This window comes from Rhinolophus ferrumequinum, chromosome 2 (assembly GCF_004115265.2).
Source record: "Rhinolophus ferrumequinum isolate MPI-CBG mRhiFer1 chromosome 2, mRhiFer1_v1.p, whole genome shotgun sequence".
NCBI classification, from domain to species: domain Eukaryota; kingdom Metazoa; phylum Chordata; class Mammalia; order Chiroptera; family Rhinolophidae; genus Rhinolophus; species Rhinolophus ferrumequinum.
Window position 1 is genome coordinate 84,150,056 of NC_046285.1, and position 22,436 is coordinate 84,172,491.

The 22,436-nt window shown below is 34.6% G+C and overlaps 1 protein-coding gene across 1 annotated transcript in view; it reads left to right on the top strand.

Moving 5' to 3' along the window:
* The window catches only part of DHX36 (DEAH-box helicase 36), a 43,876-nt gene that overhangs the window by 13,503 nt on the left and 7,937 nt on the right, over positions 1 to 22,436 (top strand). Inside the window, exons 9-20 of the mRNA XM_033128482.1 lie at positions 253 to 334; positions 4,334 to 4,474; positions 4,752 to 4,854; positions 5,229 to 5,316; positions 8,255 to 8,310; positions 9,806 to 9,870; positions 10,676 to 10,819; positions 12,884 to 13,001; positions 13,844 to 13,942; positions 18,303 to 18,476; positions 18,615 to 18,701; positions 19,654 to 19,737. Of these exons, the coding sequence (XP_032984373.1) occupies positions 253 to 334; positions 4,334 to 4,474; positions 4,752 to 4,854; positions 5,229 to 5,316; positions 8,255 to 8,310; positions 9,806 to 9,870; positions 10,676 to 10,819; positions 12,884 to 13,001; positions 13,844 to 13,942; positions 18,303 to 18,476; positions 18,615 to 18,701; positions 19,654 to 19,737 (1,241 nt within the window). The remainder of the gene's footprint in view (positions 1 to 252; positions 335 to 4,333; positions 4,475 to 4,751; positions 4,855 to 5,228; positions 5,317 to 8,254; positions 8,311 to 9,805; positions 9,871 to 10,675; positions 10,820 to 12,883; positions 13,002 to 13,843; positions 13,943 to 18,302; positions 18,477 to 18,614; positions 18,702 to 19,653; positions 19,738 to 22,436) is intronic.

Consider the following 22,436-nt stretch of genomic DNA (forward strand, 5'->3'; position numbering starts at 1 on the left):
TCTATTCTTTGGTATTCTGGGTTACTTTGTAGGACTGTGAAATGTGTGTACAGTTTAGTAGCAATGAAGATACTGAGTCAAGACTAGATCGCTGCTTTTATTGAACTAGATATGGAAAAAATAAGGTAGAACTGTAAAAGTTCAAGACCATTTTCTGAAGTTAAAAAAAGTAATAGACTTGTCCTGTTCATGATCTGTTTATTTTTATTTTGAACATTCGGGTACAGACTTATATTTTGTCTACCATAATAGGTAACTGTCCAGTGATACATATACCTGGTTTTACTTTTCCGGTTGTGGAGTATCTTTTGGAAGATATAATTGAAAAAATAAGGTGAGTAAATATTGGGAAAAAATACTAATATATCACCTTTCCTGCAAACTTTAGTTTCAGAAACTCACCCTTAACAACTGCCTTCTAAAACATTGTTTTTCCTTAGATCAGGGATCCCTAAGCTTGGTTGCAAACTAAAATCGCTTAGAGCATGTTAAAATTTAGATGCCGCATTCACACTCCCTACTTGAATTACATTACAGAGTCTGGGCTGGTATCCAGGCATCAGTATTTTTTAAGCATCCCTGGGCATACAGAGAACAAACTGATTGTTGCCATTAGGGATGAGGGTAGGGGGCTGGGTGAAAAAGGTGAAGGAATTAAGAAGTACAAATTGGTAGTTACCGGGATGTAAAGTACAACATAGGGAATATCGTCAATATTGTAATAACTATAAATAGTGCAAGGTGTGTACTGGACTGATTAGGGGGTCACTTCCTTAATTATGTCAATGTTTGACCACTGTGCTGTACTCCTGAAACTAATATAAAATAATGTTGGATGTCAAACAAAATAGGTCCCTGGGCAGGCAGCAAAGCTTGGGAACCTCTGTCTTCAGTGCTTAAACCTCACTTCTGGTCCTCGGACCTGGTTTTTATTCTCCTCGCACTTCCATTCCCCACCCTTTAAAAATGATTTTCCCCTGGGGTTCTCAATTAGCCTTTACTCAGTCTGTTGTGGTTTCACTGTGCAATCCTGTTTCCATGACCATACTTGTATATTGTCATAGCTCTCTGAACTACAGCCTCAAAACTGGAGCTCTTCTGAAATGTAAACTTGTTATATAACTCTATACTCAGAAGCATTCCAGTATCATAGATACTGGATACCTAGAACCTCACATTTTTAAAACCAGAAATCATTATCTTACATTCCATTCTCACCATGCTTCCACCAAAAAAATTAAAACAATGTGTTTTGTTCAGTATGCCTTATCATGCTTACTGATAGTCTCCACCCAGTCATCTAAGCTATAAATTTAGAAACTATTAATATTTATCAAGAAGTTATATCCTAGGATAAGTTAAAGGGTTACATATTTAGTAAGTCTTCCTGTGCTCCTCGCCCCTGCAAGACAAACCCTGAGAGCTTTCGCCTTGAACATGTCTTCCCATTTTTATTTCTTCTACTGAAGGTCCGTATAACATCTCTGCTAATATAATAGTTCCTCTTTTGGCACTGTGGTCTTCACTCTCGCAACTGCTGCCATGTATTTTCCTAAAACATCTGGTCATGTGAGCTTTCTCCCCCTAGGCAAGACCGCTGAGAGTTTCTGTTTAAGAACCTTTATTGATTGATCACAGTGTATAGCAGAGCACCTCACTGGTGTGCCCAAGTGAGTCACTGATCCGCACAGAACTCTGGCCATTAACCGTAGCTACTAGCAGCCTTCTTCAAAGGGTTGTACAACATTGGTATTTTGATGAGAACAGCGCTGAAAAAGCGCAGCCCCCATAGGATCAGGTTCCAATTCCATCACTAGTTCTCGAGGCTCTTTATAGTCTGACCCTATCCTGTTCTAGCCTCACGCATCCTAAATGCACCACTCTCTGCTCTGCCAGCATATGCCTTTTTATTCACAAATTGGTGCTTTGATACATGTTATTTCCACCTTTTAGACGTACGTTTATCTCCTTTCCATCCTTTCATCTGTAAGCTGTTGATTATGTAAAAACAAATCCCAGGTTGATTGCCCGTTAAGGCTTCTCTGATACCTCTTACAGAATGAGTTGCTTTCTCATCCAGACTCCCATAGCACTATTGTCATGATCCTTACAACACTTACCTTATTGCCACGTAATGTATCTCTTTATATTTGCCTTTTGCACCAGGTTTTACATTTTTCAAGGTCAAGGATTTGTCCTGTTCATCTTTGTAACTAATGCATAGCACAGTGCTTGGCCTATAATAAACATCTGAATAAGTACATGGGCCGATGTAAAACACTTGTGAGGAGATTTTTCAAGATTCTACAGCTTGTTAAATGACAGAATGAAGAAATGATAGTAGGAAGGTGAGAAGAAAGATCCTACTACGTGTTTTACATGGAGAGAAGTCAGCCGAATTTTGAGTAGACATTTATTTAACATATTTTTTAAGGTATGCCTAGCACTGTGTGCTAGGATCTGAGCCTAAAACAAGGAAAGACTTGGTACATACCCTCACAGCTTATATCTAGACAGAGATATGTGTATACTATTAATAGAAAGTATGACTGACCTGGGGAAGTAGAGTTTGTTAAGGCTGAGATTATATAGCAGGGATAGGCTGGGCAAGGCAGGAAAGCAGTGAAATTCAGAGTAAGAGAGGATGGAACACACTAAAACTGAGGTAGTTAGAATGTTCTGGTTTTATCAGTGCCCATAAATTTTTATGCCCTCCCTCAATTCCACCTTCCACCATGTGTCCCACTTCCCACCACAGCACATTTACCAGTTGTTTTCTAAGAGAATAATAGTCAACAGCTTGACAATAATGAAAACAAACTTTCAGAGATCAGTAATGTAAAATTACATAAAGATGGATTGCTTTCTTAAGCTCTCTAGAAGACACCTTATGTTTAAGGAACTGTAGCTAAAGGGTCTCTTGAAGCAAAAGGATGGTATCAATTCACGTGTCAATTGGTAACTGGCCCTAAGAGGGGAGTTGAAGGAGGGTGGTCCTTGGATAGAAGTTTTCTGCAGAAACCCCCAGCTATCTTCTTCTCAGAAGAGCTGCACTACAGGAAAGTAGGGAGGACAGGAGGGTGAGATGATACGGAGGGTTGTGATTGGGCCCTTGGGCATGGGGTCGAAGGTTTCTTCTGTTGTTGGAATTGTTGGAAGCGGAGCCAACTGGGTCCATCCTGCTGACTAGGACTAATCTCTGTCTCAGGTTGTCCTACCTCACGTTGGTGACTCTATATGTATCGAAGACTTTAGGGGATTCCTGGGTCACAGGTACTGAATAGGGAAGGGGATTAACACTTTTTTGGGTGTCTGCTGTATGTCTGCTATATATCAGGCACTGTGCTTTTACTCTGTCCCTTTTTTTTGTTTTTAGTCTTATGCCAATACTGTTACAAGGGTACTAAGCTCTCAAGAAAACTAAAGCCCAGAGATTCACATAGCTAGTCAATGGCAAAGGAAGCACATCATTCCCATATTCTGAATCACAAAGCCCATGCTCCATACGCCCCGTTCCATCTAGATGCTGTCCCTAGGTGAACTCTGAGGGGTTTTGGGGTTAAAGTTCAGGTTCATGTTTCTTTGTCTCTCTCCACTGCCATGCTTCTCAGAACCTATTTATAGTAGGTGACATTCTTGCGGAGATGTGCCCTGCTTATAGCCGTTAGTGCAGCATGGTGGAGTGATAGTATAGCGTTGGACAGACATGAGATCTGAATGCTGATCCTGGCTCTGCCATTAGCTGTCTGTGGGCCTGAGCAGAATTAACCTAGTTCTCAAGCCTAGATCTATAGATACACTGGATCTATAGATACACTATCTGAATCTCCTGGAGCACTAATTAAAATTCCTGGATTTGCAGTCCCCAACCAGACTTGAATCCAAATCACAAGGTGTAGGATTTAGGAATCTATATTTTACAAACTCTAGGGGATTCTTATGTGTACTCGGATTTGGAAACCTATATGTAAAATCTGAGTCTTCTGCTAGGCAATCATAACTATTATTTGGGACTTAATGCTAACTTTTGTTTTAGAGCAAACAACATTGAAGGTGAAAGTTATTCTAGTGTTTATTTTTCATTTTGATTGCTGAAGATGATCTAGAGATGTATATACTTCTACAGGGAAGAATGATTTTTATACAAAATGTCAGATTTTATGTTAATGAATACTTGCAAATTAATTTATATTTAATTAGTGTTTACTAGAAATTATAGTGAAAATGTTTTTTTAAAATCTTTTTCAAAATTATAAATGTAAAAAGTTGTAGATACTAGCTAAAACCGGAGTTTAAAAAAAGTGAAGCTATTTTAAGAATGTTTTTATTATAGATATGTTCCAGAACAAAAGGAACACAGATCCCAGTTTAAGAGAGGTTTCATGCAAGGGCATGTAAATAGACAAGAAAAAGAAGAAAAAGAAGCAGTCTATAAAGAACGCTGGCCAGATTATGTAAGGGACCTGCGGAAAAGGTAAGTTATATTTTGTTTGAAAGTAAGAACACAGTGACTAAATGACTAAAACAAAAAGTAGGGACTGTCTTTTTGAATTTGTGCATATGTAAGGAGACCATCAGAAGTCTCATATTTCAGCTGAAACTATGCTGACTTGACTTGTAAACACTATTATTATCCCAGTAATTCCCCCATTTGCAGGTTGAGTTAATTTTTAGAATTTTAGAATTTATAGGAAGTTAAACCTTAGGAAATGTTACCTAGTATTTCATGATTGTCTATTTAACTTTGATAGGTATTCTGCAAGTACTGTAGATGTTATGGAGATGATGGATGATGATAAAGTTGATCTGAATTTGATTGCTGCCCTTATTCGATACATTGTTTTGGAAGAAGAGGTTAGTTTTGTTTTCTTCAAGTAGCATAATTTTAATTTTATTTACATATCAAGACCATGAAAAAAAAAAGAATTCTTAAATGCTTTTTGAAAAAAAATAGACTATGGAAGAAATTGCTTTTGACACCAGGAATAAATCTCAAAATGCCAGAAGATTTAGGCATTTAACCTATTTGAAGCAAAGACTGAATAAATGAAATCTGGTTTGTAAATCCTGTTTTTAGAAAACAAGCTTATATTCTTTAGTTATAATCAGTAACCAAAATTAATCCTGAGCTAGTATAATTTTAATGAAGATTTAAGCATGCACAGATTTTTACTCTTAGTGTATTTTGTTATGTGATCCTTTGTAATGATTATTTCCCCTCCATACAGGATGGTGCAATATTGGTCTTTCTACCAGGCTGGGACAATATCAGCACTTTACATGATCTCTTGATGTCACAAGTGATGTTTAAATCAGGTATTATAGAAATGTATTTTATTCCAATTCTAAGAGTGGTACTTGAATCATGTAGCCTGGTTTTTATCTTTTATTTGCAGAAATGTTGCTTCTAAGGCCACCTCAGTATAAGAACTTGGTGGCCTTAGCCCAGGTTGGGTTTATTTCAAAAGCTGAAATTTTTTTTACCCTGAAGTTCCAGGTCATAGATGAAGATGGTGGGTATGTAGTGAAGTTCTTTATTTAATATTATGGTGAGAATATTTCCCTTCTTTTCCTACATTTCCCTAATAAAATTGAGCCTTTAGAGTTAAGATGTTGGCATGTGAGATTTTTTGTTTTTTTCACTCACTGCTACATTTAGTTGGGCAGAAAAGAAGTTTGAAAGTATCCCTTAGCCCACTTATTCTCAGCTATGGTTATACAACAGTTACCCATGGCGCTTCTTTAAAATTCAGATACCTGACCCATCCTCACCCCAAATCTAAGAATGTGACCTGAACATCTGAAGTTTTAAGAATTCCTGAGGTGATTCTCATAATTAAACAGCATGTTTTGAGAGACATAACCTCTTCTGTCTTAGAGAAATGCATGGGGGAATTTTTTTCTCTATAAAATTCACTTAAAGCATTTTCAGATGTCATTTTTAAATTCAAGTCAATCAAATGCAAAGTAAATTCTATTTAGTGTTTTATAATTCTGAATATAATTCTGACTTTAGTCTGTTGAAGTACTTTTGACAAATTTTAATTTTATAAAACACTAAAAAATATTTTGATCTAATTGTATTGGCTAAAATAGTAAAAGGTGTATTTTTTATTCTTTGTTAATTCCTATTATGGTAGTACCCTCAAAGCACTCTCTATAATTAAAATCATTTACTCTTTTCAAGTTGGAAAAGTATTTTTATCTGTTTACTATGACCTGTCTATCATGAAATACTGCCTTTTCTGTTAAGCAATAACCTTTCTCTATAGAAAAAGCACAGTCATCATTAAACTCTACACTGAATTATTTTCTTAAACAACTGAAATGTTTTGTTTTTTTTTCGGCTGAACCTTCCAACTTTGGCCTCTTTTTCTCCCATCATAAACACTACTTAATGGTCTACTTTTAGTTTTAAAAAATGTGATTGTGTATATATATTTATGAAAAAAATTGGGGGAAGACATATACCAAAATGTAATATTATCATTTCTGGAAGAGTGGGGAAAGGGTGTGATATTCTAGATTATTATAATTGACTTCATTAACTTTCTATAATAATTTAATTATTTTCAAGAATGTAGGTATTAATTTGTACTTTCACCAACAGCTGAATTTCTTCTAAAGGAAGTCTTTAAAAAATTTAACAAGGGTCTTTTCTTCTCAAATAAGTTATATTTTTAAAAATTTAGCCTTAATAACCTTAATACAGTAGAACTGGGAAAATTGGTTGAACTTTATATGCTGACTGAAAAGTAAATCTTGAAACACAATTTATCAAATGCTTATCAACATTCATATCTCATAAGAGCGTAAACTTTGTTCCTGTTGATTGCTTTGGTTGTGTAATATCAGCATTATAAACTATTTTTATCCCAATTGCATTGTCTTCAACAGAATTTTTACTTTTATTATCCCTGACTGCTCAGTTTTTCAACTTTGTAATGAAACATTTTAAATTTACAGAAAACTAGAGAAATCATATGACTACCATAAAGCAGTTACTTCAGTGCAAGAATTATTTTTGGTGTCTAATTTTTTTCCTTTTTAAAGTAAATTGTAGCTGTCACATTTATCTCTAAACGTATAATCATGCTTTTCTAAAAATAAAGACAATTCCTTATATAACCACAATGCCATTATCATGCCTAATCTTTTAACATCATCTACTAGTTCAGTCTATAATCAAATTTCCCCATTTTTTCCCCCCAAATGCCTTTCATAGCTAGGTTGTTTAAACTATTGAAAAAGTTAAACCAGATAAATCTTTGACTCTAGCTGTAGAATATTATTCCCATCTTTTCCTTACTTTCTTACGGAATTTTCTGGATTTCTCTGAATTTTTATGGTGTCATTTCATTTGATCGTCTCTTACCTGTATTTCCTATAAACTGGAAGTTATATCTGAAGGCTTGATTCAATTTTAGTTTTTTGGCTTGAGTTTTGACTGAGTTGATGTATTTCATACTGTATAACAGAGACAAGTAATTCAGAGCATTCTTTTCTAGCAATACCAATTGCTTGACAGCATTTCATTACTTTTTAAGTTCAGAAGGATCATAGAGAGTCTATGGGAAGATCTCCTTTGAATAACAATAGTTCTCTTTTGGGAAAATAGAGCTACCTTGAATCATTTGGGCACAGTTGCTAGAGATTGAAATCAGTTTGTAGTTTTTGTAACCACAGCTAAATGTGAAATTTACCATTGCTTCTTTAACACTCACCCTCTATTCCATACCGTGCTACATCAAACTTTCTATTAGCTAATAATCATGAATGAGTTTGAGCTATTTCATTTTGAAACTTAAAACATGAATAAAATTTAGATTTCTAACAAAATTAATGTTTAAAAATGAGGGTCACTTTTGGAATGTATTACATTTACACTGTATTACAGTGAATTAAAACAGTGAGGACCATCCAAAGTACAAACTTAGATCCATTTTAAGTAAAATTCTTTGATCTTCTATTAAGAAGTGGGAATGGAGTTGATGCTTTTCTAGTATTTGAAAACATTGCCTCCAACTTTTAAGCATTCGAAGAATTTGGGAAATATGCTAATCTAACAATAAAATGTTGACAGTAACTTATTAGAGCACTGAGAATAAAGAATAAAGAATAAAGTTGGTCTGACTATATGTAAGAATATAAATTAAGAATTATGTGGCTTAGCCTCTGAATTCATTATTCCATATATGTCTGATGGAGCTTTTCTGCAACTATCTTAAAGTTTAATTTTCCTTTTAATTTTCAGACAAATTTATTATTATACCTTTACATTCACTGATGCCTACAGTTAACCAGACACAGGTATGTTGTTAAATTTATTCACTCTGTCTTTTAAACTGAGGCAAGCTTACAGGACTGATAATTGTGTGTTTTATTTTATTACTATGTTTTTATTTTTAAGGCATATTTTCAAATAGTAATCCATATAAAAAATACTCTAAGTACCTTTCCAAATGAGTCTTCAGGGGATGATTTTTCAAAAACTTGAATAAGAGGGTAATCCACAAATCAAATTATTTTTTTGCCAACATTAAGGAAAAGTTTAAAGATTGGTTTCACCAACAACCTGTGTGGGTTTCCTGAATAAAAGAAGAGGTATGTGAATACCAATAAAAATAACTCAACCTAGAAATTAAGTATCTGACGTACTATATACCTTGATATTTGAAATTGTTATTTAGCAGAATTAGTATATTAGCATATATGAGATTGGCCTATTTTGTATGGTTTTGAATATTTTGGCTCAGTCAGATTCAGGGATTTCTAGTTAGAATGAACACTGCATTCTCAAAGGCAAGGTAATTTTCTGCGGTGTTTGCGGGCCCTGGTGGAATGGGATGGATCAGAAAATCTACTTCTCTTCCCTTTTAGTTTTTCCACTCTTTTTGTAAGAAAATATCAACACATTTTTTTATTGAGACCCTTTTAATATACTTTCTGCTGGTTCCATAGTACTGAGTAAGGCTCAGCCAGCTGAATTAGATATAGAGTGCGTACCTGAGGGAAAAGAAGAGGAAACAGAGAACTCTTGATTCCAAAGACTGACGGCAGAGTATCCAGTGAGAAGGCACTTCCATCTCTGACACCCTAACAGTTAATTATTTATTCCTTTGCTAGAGAATATGTGACTAGACTGGGAAACGAGGTTTCTCTATTATTGATTATTATTTTTATACTATAGGGGATAAGTTTATGCTTTTTTTTCCCTTTGCTTTACAGTCAAGTGGTACTTGGCTACATGTCTTTTCATCTATTTGGGTGGCTTTGTCAAGGGTGGCATTGTTTATAGGATTCAGCATTTGAAGGGGATTTTTTTTTTTTAATCTAGTTTGATTTCAAAAGCTACTAGAAATGGTACATCCAGCTAATACCCATTCTGATGAGTTGGGCATTTGCCTGGTTGATTGTTGTCCTTACCGTATAGTTTTGGGTAATTCATAATTCTTATCCTTAAACTAAATTTCTCTCCCTTCCTTAAATGTTTGATTAGACACTAAGACGTTTATACTGTCCAGTTTTTGTTTCAAAATATTCTGTAAATTTAAGTTATATTTCATTTAAAATCTCGTTTCTGATATCAGTGGAGATTTGGTTTGGTTTACTGAAAAGGAATTTTGTAGTATTGAAAATGATGTATACCTTATAAATGCATCTGTAATATTAGATGTATACATATGTCAACTAATGAACACAGAATGCTAAAAAAGAACAGTATCTGAAGGAATGCCTCCAATTGCAAGAATGATGTATCAGAAATTACTATACTTTTGGAGTTTTGATCTATTTATTCTTATAGGTGTTTAAAAGAACCCCTCCTGGTGTTCGGAAAATAGTAATTGCTACCAACATTGCAGAGACCAGGTAAAAATAGATTTTAATATCAACCTAGTGATTACATTAGTTTTGAGCCTGATAAATGATGAACATACCTTAATCTTTTTTCTTTACAAAATGCTTTGCAATTTCTTGAAAATTAATTTAGTCATGGTAGTGAGCATAGGTTTATTTTATTGTTTTGTTATTTAACCTATACTAATGTTCTAGCCCTCTTCAGAAACAGCCTTTTATTTTAAGTGGTTTTTTTCCAAACCTTTCCTAAAGAACCATGGGAGATGATGTCAGTTTTGTTCTCGTTGCCTTTTGTTGGTTGGGGATGGACTTGTTTGGTAATTTGGCAGTCATTTATTAGGTTTGTGCAAAAGTAATTGCAGTTTAAAAGGTTAAAAATAATTGCACAAACCGCACTTTTACACCAACCTAAACATGTACATTTTTTTAAATGTATTCTCTTGGAGGTATACCAGTATCACTGCAACAGATTATTCTGTGGAAACTGATATTAAACCATGGCACTGGGGGTGGTGGGGGGTTAGTGGGTGTCCACAAAGCCTGGTACAAATGTCATCACACAAGCTGTGAAGTCTGGCTGGGGACAAATAAGAACTCAGCAGGTCCTCTGCAGAATTGGCACTGTGCTGTCACTGCAGCTGCTGAGGCTGCCTGCGATGAGGTGCTGGATCCCATAACTGCTAAGTGTGGGGAGAGGGGTGAAAATCCTGAACTGCTAAAATCGATTTCATCCAGCAAAAATGCTCTAAAATCCCTCTCTGTGGCCTGTTAAAGATTAATGTGCTTTTAATACTTCATATATCTATTTTCCAAACAGCATTACCATAGATGACGTGGTTTTTGTGATAGATGGAGGAAAAATAAAGGAGACCCACTTTGACACACAGAATAATATCAGTACAATGTCTGCTGAGTGGGTTAGTAAAGCTAATGCCAAACAAAGGAAAGGTCGAGCCGGAAGGTAAGATGGGACCTTTGTCTGAAACCTTGAGAACACACAAACATTTTAGGTAGTAGTAAAATGTATTGCTGGCATTTAAAAATATTATCTATTAAGAGTTACCTTTCATATTTTTTGAAACTTACTGTAGCACATTTTTAAATGGGAAAGTTGTTTTAATCATAGTTTCTTTGGAATGCTATTTTATGATTTTTCTTATTTCTCGATCCAGTTAATTAAACTTAATATTTTTAATTCTTATTAGCTATGTTACCTGTATATATTTTTTTCTTAAAAGCATATACACTAATGATAATGGCAACTACTAATACTCTGAATGACAGGCCATCTCCTAATCATGTTAACTTGCGTAATCTTCACCACAATGCTCTGAGGTTATTATCTGTCTGGTAAGGCAAGGAAATTAAGGTACAAGGAAATTAAATAATCCATTTAAAGTCACACAGCTTTGTAAGTAGCAGAGCTAGGATTTGAATCCAGGCAGTCTGGGCGCCTAATTTCTGTACTGGACGGAGCTGTACTGTTCGTAACTGGTGAAAACATAGGGAAAGTACCTTTTTTCATTGATGTAATGGAACATAAGAAATAAAAATATCCTGTCTTAATGGGAGGAAAATGATTTGCCTTTAACACAAATACTTGTACTTCTTGTTCATTTTTATGTGTACTTCACAATATTTTTACATCCTTATTCATGTGCGTGGTAGAATCATTATCTGGAGTTGTAGAAGAGAGGTTTTCGTTAGCCTCTTAAACGTAGAATGAAAAGATTCCCATTAGTCTTCAGATACTGGCTTAAGTAAGAAAAGGAGAGTTGAAACAAAACTTTACAGACCATTTTAAATTTGTAATATATCTATAAAGCTCTGACTCACTTGCTGTAATCTTTGCAGATTATCCCAGTATAGCTTGACTTCCATGTAGTTTATTAGATTATGTAATTGATGCTGTTGAGCCAAAGTCATGGCTTAGTCCAAGAAGTGTACTCCTCTCATCATTTATTAGGGGATAACTTGATTGGGGACCAGCAAGACTGGGGTCTTCCCATGCAGACCTGTCACACTACTGGGTACTGATTTAGAAAATATTCACTGTAGTGCATGGGTTTTGCACACTTTTATATGTGAATAGTACATACTCCAGGCCTTAGGTTTGATCCATGAAACAATTATGGAAATCAATTAAATGAAATATTAAAGTTTATCTGACTCTTCATCCCCACTATCCTAGTGGAGGTTAACTGGAATTACAGTGTTTTAATTCAAATGGAAAATGGTCCCTTGTAGGATCCATAGATGTAAATTCCTTTAGCAAAGCCTAAGATTGGTAATTATGTTGAAGGAGAGAGCAAACTATATCATGTGCTCCTCAGTGGAGGCTCTTCTCTGTTTCTTCAGGCATGATATAGATGATGGGTCTTTGTAGACTTGTGACAGAAATTGCTAAGATTTTTAGAATTTATTTTTATTCCTATAGGAAAAGGGCCTCCCCCTCATAACAAGAGCCCATAGAAACATTGTTTTGCTTGAAAATACATAAAATGAATACCCTCACCTGTTCACATCTATATTTAATGTCCAAAGAATAGTATTCTTGTCACTAGATGTAAACAATAAGAAACAAATTACTAACATTCCTCTGAGAGCTCACTAACTATAGCACATACCTAAAGGCTTTTTAAATAATATAGACAGGCTAACATAATGTCAGGATTTATTACATAAAATGCTCATAAGGCATTTAAAAATTCACCTGGGTGGACTGTTACTGAGCACAGTAGTTTGGATTTTACTGTAAGGTAGAAACTGAGAACCAAATTACTGGTGGGGGGGAGGGAATCTTCTATTTCTTAAAACTAGGACACAGGGATATCAGATTTAAGGCTCTTCAAAACAGGTGGGGAGAAGAAATATATGATTAATAAAAATAATCACTAAACAAATGAGTTGTGATGTGGCTTGTAAGAAATAGATATTGCCTACTTTCCTTGTCTACCTACTCTTTTCTCTCGAGTTCTAAAAAGTCACTGATAAATGTTCCCCCAACACTTTTTGTTTTTTTAAGAGTTCAGCCTGGTCATTGCTATCATCTGTATAACGGTCTTAGAGCAAGCCTTCTGGATGACTATCAGCTGCCAGAAATCTTAAGAACTCCTTTGGAAGAACTTTGTTTACAAATAAAGGTAAATTAGGTGCGAGGGTTAAGAAACTAAATAGGGGTGGGGTTCTAATTTTTACCATGCATTTGTTTTCTATGTGGGTTTAGTAAACTTTTTAAACTTCCTTCAAATGTTTATTTAGAAGTTTTTAATCATGTATTGCTCTGGAGCCAGATTGCCTGTGTTTGAATCCCAACTCCTCCCTGAACAAGCTCGTTTTGTTACATTGGGCAAGTTATTTAAGTTAACCTCATATAAAATTCTTACTGGCAATAGTAAGTGTTCAGTACATGTTAGCCCCTGTTAACTTCATCTTAAAATGTTATCCCTTTTTATAACTACTTACCATTTTTTTAGTATCTTATATATTTTGATATAATTATCCATATTTTGAAAATAATTGGAAATCAACTTGTTTGTTGAAATTTTAACCAACTGTTCTCATTAGTAAGAGTTGGTGAGTGGTAGAAAGTAGTATATCAGCCTTTAAACATGTTTTTATACGATCACAAATATAATTTTAACTTATTCTGGTACTTGAAAATCATGTATACTATGTTTCCCCGAAAATAAGCCCCAGTTAAGATTGTCAGCCAGTCGGACGCATTTAGTACATTATGACGATGTTCCAGAAGAAGATGACATGACTATATTTGAATAAATGTAGATTGCTGTACATGAAAAAATAAGGCATCCCCTGAAAATACGCCCTAATGCATCTTTTAGAGCAAAAATTAATATAAGACCTGGTCTTATTTTCAGGGAAACACAGTAGATTTGATGCTTGACTCGAGTGAGTGCCACAGGAAGACTAAGCAGTTATGTCAATATATGATACATGTTTAATTATATTTGTCTCTCCCCAGATTTTAAGGCTAGGTGGAATTGCTCATTTTCTGAGCAGGTTAATGGATCCACCATCAAATGAAGCAGTGTCACTCTCCATAAAACACCTAATGGAACTGGTAAACTTGATTTTTTAAATTCTAACTTAGATATGGAGTGTTAGAGCATGTAAGCCAGCTAATTATGTTATATTTACTCTCATTACTGCAATTTTGCTCAGTGCCAAGTTTGATACACTACTTGGTTTTTCAGGTTAGTGTATGAAATATGAATTAGAAAGTTATAAAATACCTTTGTGATGTTCTTATGTAACTGGGCCCTTTCTACAGAATATTTTTCATTGTAGTCTGATTTAAAATTACATAACATTTTGAAATCTTTGAATTACAGGTCTCTGTCTTCTTTTGTATTCTTGAAATGAATTTGGTTGATTTACTCTACTCTTTCTGATTGATGTAATGTTGTTAGAGCTTTTGTCAAATCTAAGTAACTTAATGACAGTATGGACATGTTATAAAGGCAACTCTTATATTTTTAACAGGTGGCTATTCTCCAAAATATCATGTTCCCCTACCTGTCATTTTATTCTTACAGATTTTTTTCCTTAGTTTCTTTTTCATGCAGTCAGTGTTTTGAGTAACTTGTTGCAGTGTCTTACGTTTGGTTGGTAGGCATCCCTGCCCAAGACCATGCTGTGAGGAGGCACAGGACTGGCTTTGAGTTAGTGCCTAGTGAGGAGGAAGGTACTGAGTTGAGTGCCCAGGCTGGAGAGAAAGAGGTTAGAGCTGTGCTGTCCAGTACGGGAGCCACTGGCCACGTGACTATTAAAATTGGAATTATCAATTACAAGTTCAGTATTTCAGTCACACGCACACATTTTATGTGTTTAATAGGCACATGTGACAAAGGGCTACCGTATGGGACAGCTCAGAAGCAACATTTCTAACATCCCTGCAAGTTCTGTTGATTAGTGCTGGGTTAGAGGATGCCAAAAATGTATTTTGCATACTTCAGTTTTATTTGAGCCATTCATGCAGACCCGTTTGAGAATTTGGCCCATATCAGAACATCGCAATAGCTCTAATAAATTTAAATGAGAAAGCATTGTATATTATCTAACCTTTGTTGGACTATATATTAGATTTAGTGAGGTTCCTGGTATTTTAGTAAGTAGTACAGTTTTACTACTGACCTCTGTCCCCTCCACTTTTGTCTAATAGAATATAGCTCTGGAAAGCTCGGTGGTGCTGAGAATAAATTTATTTATGGTAGAGATGGACAACTAACTAGAGGATAGTTTGACTCTGAGACCTGAGTGGGATGACTTCCCCTCTCCCAACTGAATTTAAGAGCCAGTGTAAGCAATTTGCAGCAACAAAATCATGAGAAGGCCAGAAAATCCTTGCCAGTAGTAGGGTCTAGAGCCCAGATAAAAAAAAAAAAAAAAGCACAACTTTTTATTCTGAAACACAGCATGCCTATACAGGATAAGTGAACAAAGCAAACCTGCCCAGGTTAATGATTTATCACAAAGCCAGCACTGTGTCATCATTACTATGTCAAGAAGAACATTCCCAGTATCCTAAAAGCCTCCCTGCTCCTCTCCTGATCACTTCACTGCCCCTCAGTCCTAAAGATAACCTTGATCATGACTGTAATGGTAATATTTTGCTTGTTTTTCTTGGTGGTTTTATCAGACAAGTGCACATCTCTATAAAGAGCTCAGTTTAATTTGGCCTAATTTGTGAAATTTACATGAACTCTCACAGGATGTGGGGTAGGGGTTTGGGCGGGGGGGGGGGACAGGTTCTGGATTCTTTCACTTAACATTGTGAGATTGAGCTGCATTATTGCTTTTAGTTGTAGTTCATTCATTTTTATTTCTTTACCATACTTTGTTATATGACTACTGAAAGACATTTTGGTTATTTACAATTTGAGGCTATTACATATAATGCTGGTAAGAATATTCTTAAATATTCAGTATTTCTTGGTACACATGTTTAAGTATATCTCATGGGTATATGCTTAGGAGTGAATTCACTGGGTCATAGGTATATTGTGTGTGTGTGAGAGAGAGAGAGCGAGAGATCAACTTTGGTAGATAACACCTAGCAGTTTTCCAAAGTTGTGGAACCACTTTACACTCCTACCTGTGCCACTGGTACTGGTAGGTGAGAGTTCACATTGCTCTAGCATCACCACCCGAGGTAATCTTTAATTCTAAGCATGCTGGTAGGTATGTAGTAGTTTTGTGGTTTTAATTTGTATTACTGTGACTATTGAATTTGTGAGCAGCTTTTCATGGTTAATTGCCCAGATTCTTTTATAAATTATTGATGCCTGTTTTTCTGTTAGGTTGGGAGGAGATCATTATATACTTCCTGTTTACTCTTGATCTGAGCCTGTGTCAGCTGTGTATTGCACATGTTTATATTTTTACCTTTTTACTTTTTAATAGTGCTTTAATAAACAAATTCCTAATTTTAATGTAGTCAACTGTCTCAGTCTTTTCCTTTGCTATTATTGCTTCTTATCCTTTAGTCAGTCTTTATCTGTCCTGGAGTCACAAAGATATATATTGTTTTAATTTTACTATTTTGTTTTTCACACTTAGCTATATAATCCTTTGCAATTGATGTGTGTGGGGGGTTGGGGGCTAGGAAGGGAGCTAGGAGTCCAGACTTTTCACATATGTAGGTCAGTTGGCCGAACACTACAGAAAAGTTTGTCCTCTCCTATTTGTTCTGCAGCCTTTGCCATAGATCTTGTGTCTGTAGGTCCTGTTCTACTCTGTTGGTCCATATTTCTATCTTGAGCTGGTGCCACACTGCCTTAATTACAGTATTGAGTCTTAGCAAACCAGACCATTATCTGTCCCATTTATTTAGGTATGTAATCCTTCTTAGCATTTCATTGTTCTCTGTGTAGGGGTTTTATAGAGCTTTCATCAAGATTTATTTTTTGGTTACTTGTTTTTTGGGATTCTACCCTAACATTTTAATTTTTCATTTTCTTGTGAGTCTGGTATACATAAGTGACATTGGTTTTTGAATATTAACCTTATATTCATCAATGTTGTGAAACCCACTTATTCTAATACTTATATGTAGATTTTTTTCTGCACAGTCACATCTATATATAATTACAATTTTATTTATTTCCAATCATCTAGGACCTCTAGTACAATGTTGAGCAGAAGTGGTATGATAATGTGTTCTTTTTCTCAAAGAGAAAGCTGTCAACAATTTATTGAGCATGTTGAAGTTTTTTTTGTAGAAACTAACAAGTTAAGGAAGTTTCTATTCTTAGTCTACTTAGAGATTTCTGTCATGCAGGGATAATTGATTTTTATCAAACACCTTTTCTGTCTCTAATGAGATTATGATATGATTTCCTTGTTTAATTTGTAATGTTTTGAATTACATTGATTTTGTTTTCCTAAAGGTTAAACCAACTTTCATTCTTGAAGCAAACCTAACTTTCTGGGATTTGATTTGCCATTATTTTGTTTTGGGTTTCTCATGCATAAGATTATTCATTAGTTTTCCTTTTTCCAAATGTCCCTCTCAAGTTTAGGTACCAAGATTATGCTAGGTTCAAAGAACAAATTGGTAATATTATATACTTTTTCTTTTCTTATTTTCTGAAAGTTTTTGTAAGATCAGGGTTATTTCCTCCATAAATGTTTAGTAGGAGTCTGTGCCTGATGGGACACATATGGGGGTTTTATTTTATTTTCCTTTTTGTTCATATTTTCCTGTATACCTGGTTATTTTAATTGTGCACTGGACATTCTATCTACCAAGTTCTTTGTAGATAAAAATTTGAAGCCTGGGGTGATGGTCGTTTCCACCATGGAGGATTTATGTTGCTTCTTCCAGGGGAAAAAAGCCCTAATATTGGGGTCACTTCCTGGACTTCTGTCATTCCTCAGATCCTAGACTTGTAATTCTTTTGTGAACTCCTCTGTGTCTTCAAACAGCTTTGCTAGCTATGCTTAGTAGAAAGATTGGACCAAATTATCTAGGTAATCAGAACAGAAGTCATCCCCATTTTTCAGGGTCCTATATGTGTTCATTATCTCTTGCCTTCCTGTCTTATGCCTCCTAAACTATTAATACTAGAATCGATATATAATATTCTCTGAGTTTTCTGTTTTATTTTTTCTTGCTCTTGTGAGTGATTTTTTTTTATTCAGTTGCAGGTTTTCTAATGTGTTACTTCTCTCCTAACATTTATAGTAAAGCTGACCTATAGATAAATTTAGTTTTTATTTATACAAGTTTAACTTTTGCTGACCTGAAAACTTATGCTTTGATAAAGAAAACTAAAACTGATGAACAGTCTTAAATATTAGGGCATTTGGGCTTAAGAGTGAGGGCTTACCTCTTTTTTTTCTGTTTTAAGCAAACTAAAATTAACTTTGAATGTGATGCTTTACAAGGTAAGTTTTAAATATAAATCCTTCCTTTACAGAACGCTTTGGATAAACAAGAAGAATTGACACCACTTGGGGTCCACTTAGCACGATTACCAGTTGAGCCACACATTGGAAAAATGATTCTTTTTGGAGCTCTATTCTGTTGCTTAGACCCAGTACTCACCATTGCTGCTAGTCTCAGCTTCAAAGATCCCTTTGTGATTCCATTGGTAAGAAAGATACAAAGAAAAGGCTGGGCATTTTTATATACACAGAATAATTGTTGCTTAGATCCAGTTTTCATTAGCTTTTTATTAGTACACTCTATTATCAGAGCAATTTAAGTTGCCTTTTCTGTATTTTTTAAGGGGAAAGAAAAGGTCGCTGATGCAAGAAGAAAGGAATTGGCAAAGGATTCTAAAAGTGACCACCTGACAGTTGTGAATGCATTTGAGGTAAAAAATAACTTATTCTGGATTGTGACATTTATTTAAGTGAAAAGCTGATAATAGAAAAGGACCATATTTAACTCTTTAAAATCTATATTATATAGATATTATATAGCTATCAGGAATAAATTGCTAAGTGAGATGAGAACGTTTAAAATCAAATGAACGTTTAAAAAAAATTAACATCAAAGAAGTTTATGTTTGTATTTTGATAATAGAACAAGTGAACAATTTATTTAAAAATTTTATTTGACATTATTAATTTGTATCTTACTGACATTCATGACAGAAGGTCTCTTTGTTCATTAATAAACGATACCTATATTCAGATTTAACATTTTGCTAGAGTATTATAATCTTGTACATTATTCAGAATAGAGGGACATTTTCTGCTCCCAAAAGCCAGGCTTATCGGAGGATAAACATTTATCACCCATCTTTGCAAAATATAAATGTAATTTAGTTTATCGAGACAGCATCTTTTTACTGTAGTCCTAGACTCACTTTTATACTGCATATTAGGGGAAAGTTTATATGTTTTTTCCCTTTGAGTTCATTCAGTATTATTGGCCATTTTCCGTCTTCCTAAAATAAAAAGACAAAAATTCATATTTGTGAAGTTGAAAAATATATGATAGCATTGAAATTTGTTCAACAGAATGCTTGTTTTTGATTACTACATGATTATAGTAGGATGCCATTTTGTATAAAATACACAATATATTACTACATATAACATACTTATTTATAGAAAGGTCGGGAAATTCAGTTAGTGGTGGTTATCTCTTAAGTGGGATTCTGGGGAGTTTTATTTTGCGTGTATGTAAATTGCAGAAATCTTTGGCCGTTTTACAAAGAAAATGTCAGTAGATTAAATTATTACCCAAATGAAGACAAACAAGTAAGTAGTCTTTGCTTTGGGGAACGGTATAGTTTTCTTCATTTCTTTGCCCCATAGGGCTGGGAAAAAGCCAGACAACGTGGTTTCAGATATGAAAAAGACTATTGCTGGGAATATTTTCTGTCTTCAAACACACTGCAGGTAATGGTGAATGTTCTGAAGTGATCCTCATATGTTAGATTATTGTGTGTGTGTGTACATTTTGTACACTTAGATCTGTGGCAAAAAAGTTAATGGTGTGAGTTTGTCTTATGAAGTTGAATCCTTAATGCAAAATAGAAGTAATCTTTATTAAATCAACTGCAGCAAACCAAGAAAAGATGAATAATGTAATAAGCAAAACACTAAGAGCGAAGAAAAGACACAAGAATCTATAATATAGCAAGAAAACACAGTAAGGCTTGGTTACTGTTCCTGTACCATCCTCTACTTAACATTTTGATGATTCAACCTGGAAATTTTCACTAATACTCCTAAACTCTGTTTTTAACTATCTTTGCTTTAACTTTTGAGTAGATGTCTTTGTCTTTAACTGATTTAGTGTAGTGAGAAAACGCTGGACAGGCAGTATTTGTGAAACGGAAGAAAGTAACAGAGGGCAGATACACTGAATTGGAGACGTGATCTCAAGCCGTTGTGAAGGCGAATACCCTTATTATTCCTTATTACGCATGTGTGGCATGAACCCTGGTTCTGGACATTTAACAAATCTACAAGGGGTTAAAAGAATCCAGAATCCAGCATATTTAATTAAAAATGCCCAAACATTAACTAAACTAAAAGAAGGGTCGTGACATCTCTGACACATACTATAGCCAAAGGATAAGAGGAATGGAACACAGCATATCTCAACAGAAAATACCTTACAACTGCTTCATAGTGAACAGTTTAAGAATATGAATTCAGAAAAACAAAAATAAGAAAGTAAACCAACCGAATGAATGAAGAGTGCTGAACTAAGAAAATTTTAAGACCAAAAGATTTGCAAAGAACAAAATGGACACCCTTTTAAAGCACATTGTTGCCATAGAAGAAAGGCTTGACATAATCACAGTTTACAGATGCAGCTGCAAAAGATAAACATTAAAGCAGTAAGTAAAAAACTTGTAGACCGTAAGACAGGATTGATCCATCCTGAAGATTATAGGTGTCTACACTTGGAAAATTCATGTTATTGAATATTTATTCAAAGAGATGTGTAACAACATTTTCCTGAACAAGAAAAAATGAAATGAACCACAAGTATGAAAAGATGGCTGAATCCAAGTGTTACTTGAGCATACTATATTCAGTCAAGATATTCAAGTATAAAGACAAAGAACAGGCATTCAAGAAAGCACTTGAAATATGACACCCATGAGCTGTTCTTGAAAAACTCAGTGACAGTGATATGCTCTCTATTAAGAGATGAATCAAAAAGAATTCAGGGATGGAGCATGCATGGTAAATCAACTGGTGGTATGCACTGAAATTATTTAAACACAGAACAAATACAAAACAAGAATTATGGGTACAGAATGTAATGTAAAGGTTATTATCCTGAACAGTAAAAAATAATGGTAATAAAAGCCAGGAGGTAACCTAGAGAGTCACTTATAAGAAATCAGGTGGGGAAACTCAAGTCACACAGTTCATAAAAGGAAGATACATTTAAATATAACCAACTTCATGTATCATAATCTCATTTCAAGCTTACAGGTATACTTTATTAAATACCGGGGGTGCCAAAAAATGTATACACATTTTAAGAGATGTTTATCTATGCTCAAGCAGTAGTTTGCCATAATCAGAAGTGTCTGTACACTGGTGGTAACCACTTTGAGCACCTTTGTAATTTTAGAAGTCAAATGTGACTTGCATTCATCTTTTGTTACCTGTGTATATTGAGTATTACAATTAACAACAGTTTTTTCCTTTCTTAAAATGTGTATACAGATTTTTGGCACCCTCTAGTGATTATGAAAATGTGAGATTCATCTAGTTCAGTTTCATTTCTATCTATTTAACTTTCTTTAAATTGAACCTGACTTATTTTTTTTTAATTAAAGTTTATTGGGGTGACAGTGGTTAGTAAAGTTACATAGGTTACAGGTGTACAATTCTGTAATACATCATCTGTATCTCACATTGTGTGTTCACCACCCAGAGTCAGTTCTCCTTCCATCACCATATATTTGACCCCGTTTACCCTCATCTTCCACTCCCCTCTCCCCTTACCCTCTGGTAACCACTAAACTATTGTCTGTTTATGAGTTCTTACTTGTTTGTCTTGTTCCTTTGTTGCTTTCAGTTTTATATCCCACATTATCAGTGAAATCATATGGTTCTCTACTTTTTCTGTCTGACTTATTTCATTTAGCATTATAATCTCGAGATCCATCCATGTTGTCACAAATGGCACTGTTTCATCTTTTCTTATGGCAGAGTAGTATTCCATTGTGTATATGTACCACATCTTCTTTATCTGATCATCTATCGAAGGACACTTTGGTTGTTTCCATGTCTTGGCCATCATAAATAAAACTATAGTGAACATCGGATAGAATTAATTTTAATACTTCTATAAAACAGCTTCTATACTTGTACCCCATTGTTAGGATAACATTTCTAAATCTTCTGTCAGTATATACATAATAAGTACAGTATTATTTCGTAATGATTTTTCTGACAGTATTGAGTTTAGGGAAGTTGCTTTATTTGTACTTTTTTATATTAATTGAATGCTTTATCTAAGGAGCCATGCATCTTTTTTAACCAAATAGTTATTTTTCTTCAAAATAACAACAAAAAACAGGCCTTAAGTTTTTTTGTGTCAGTACACAACAGTAACTAATTCTCAG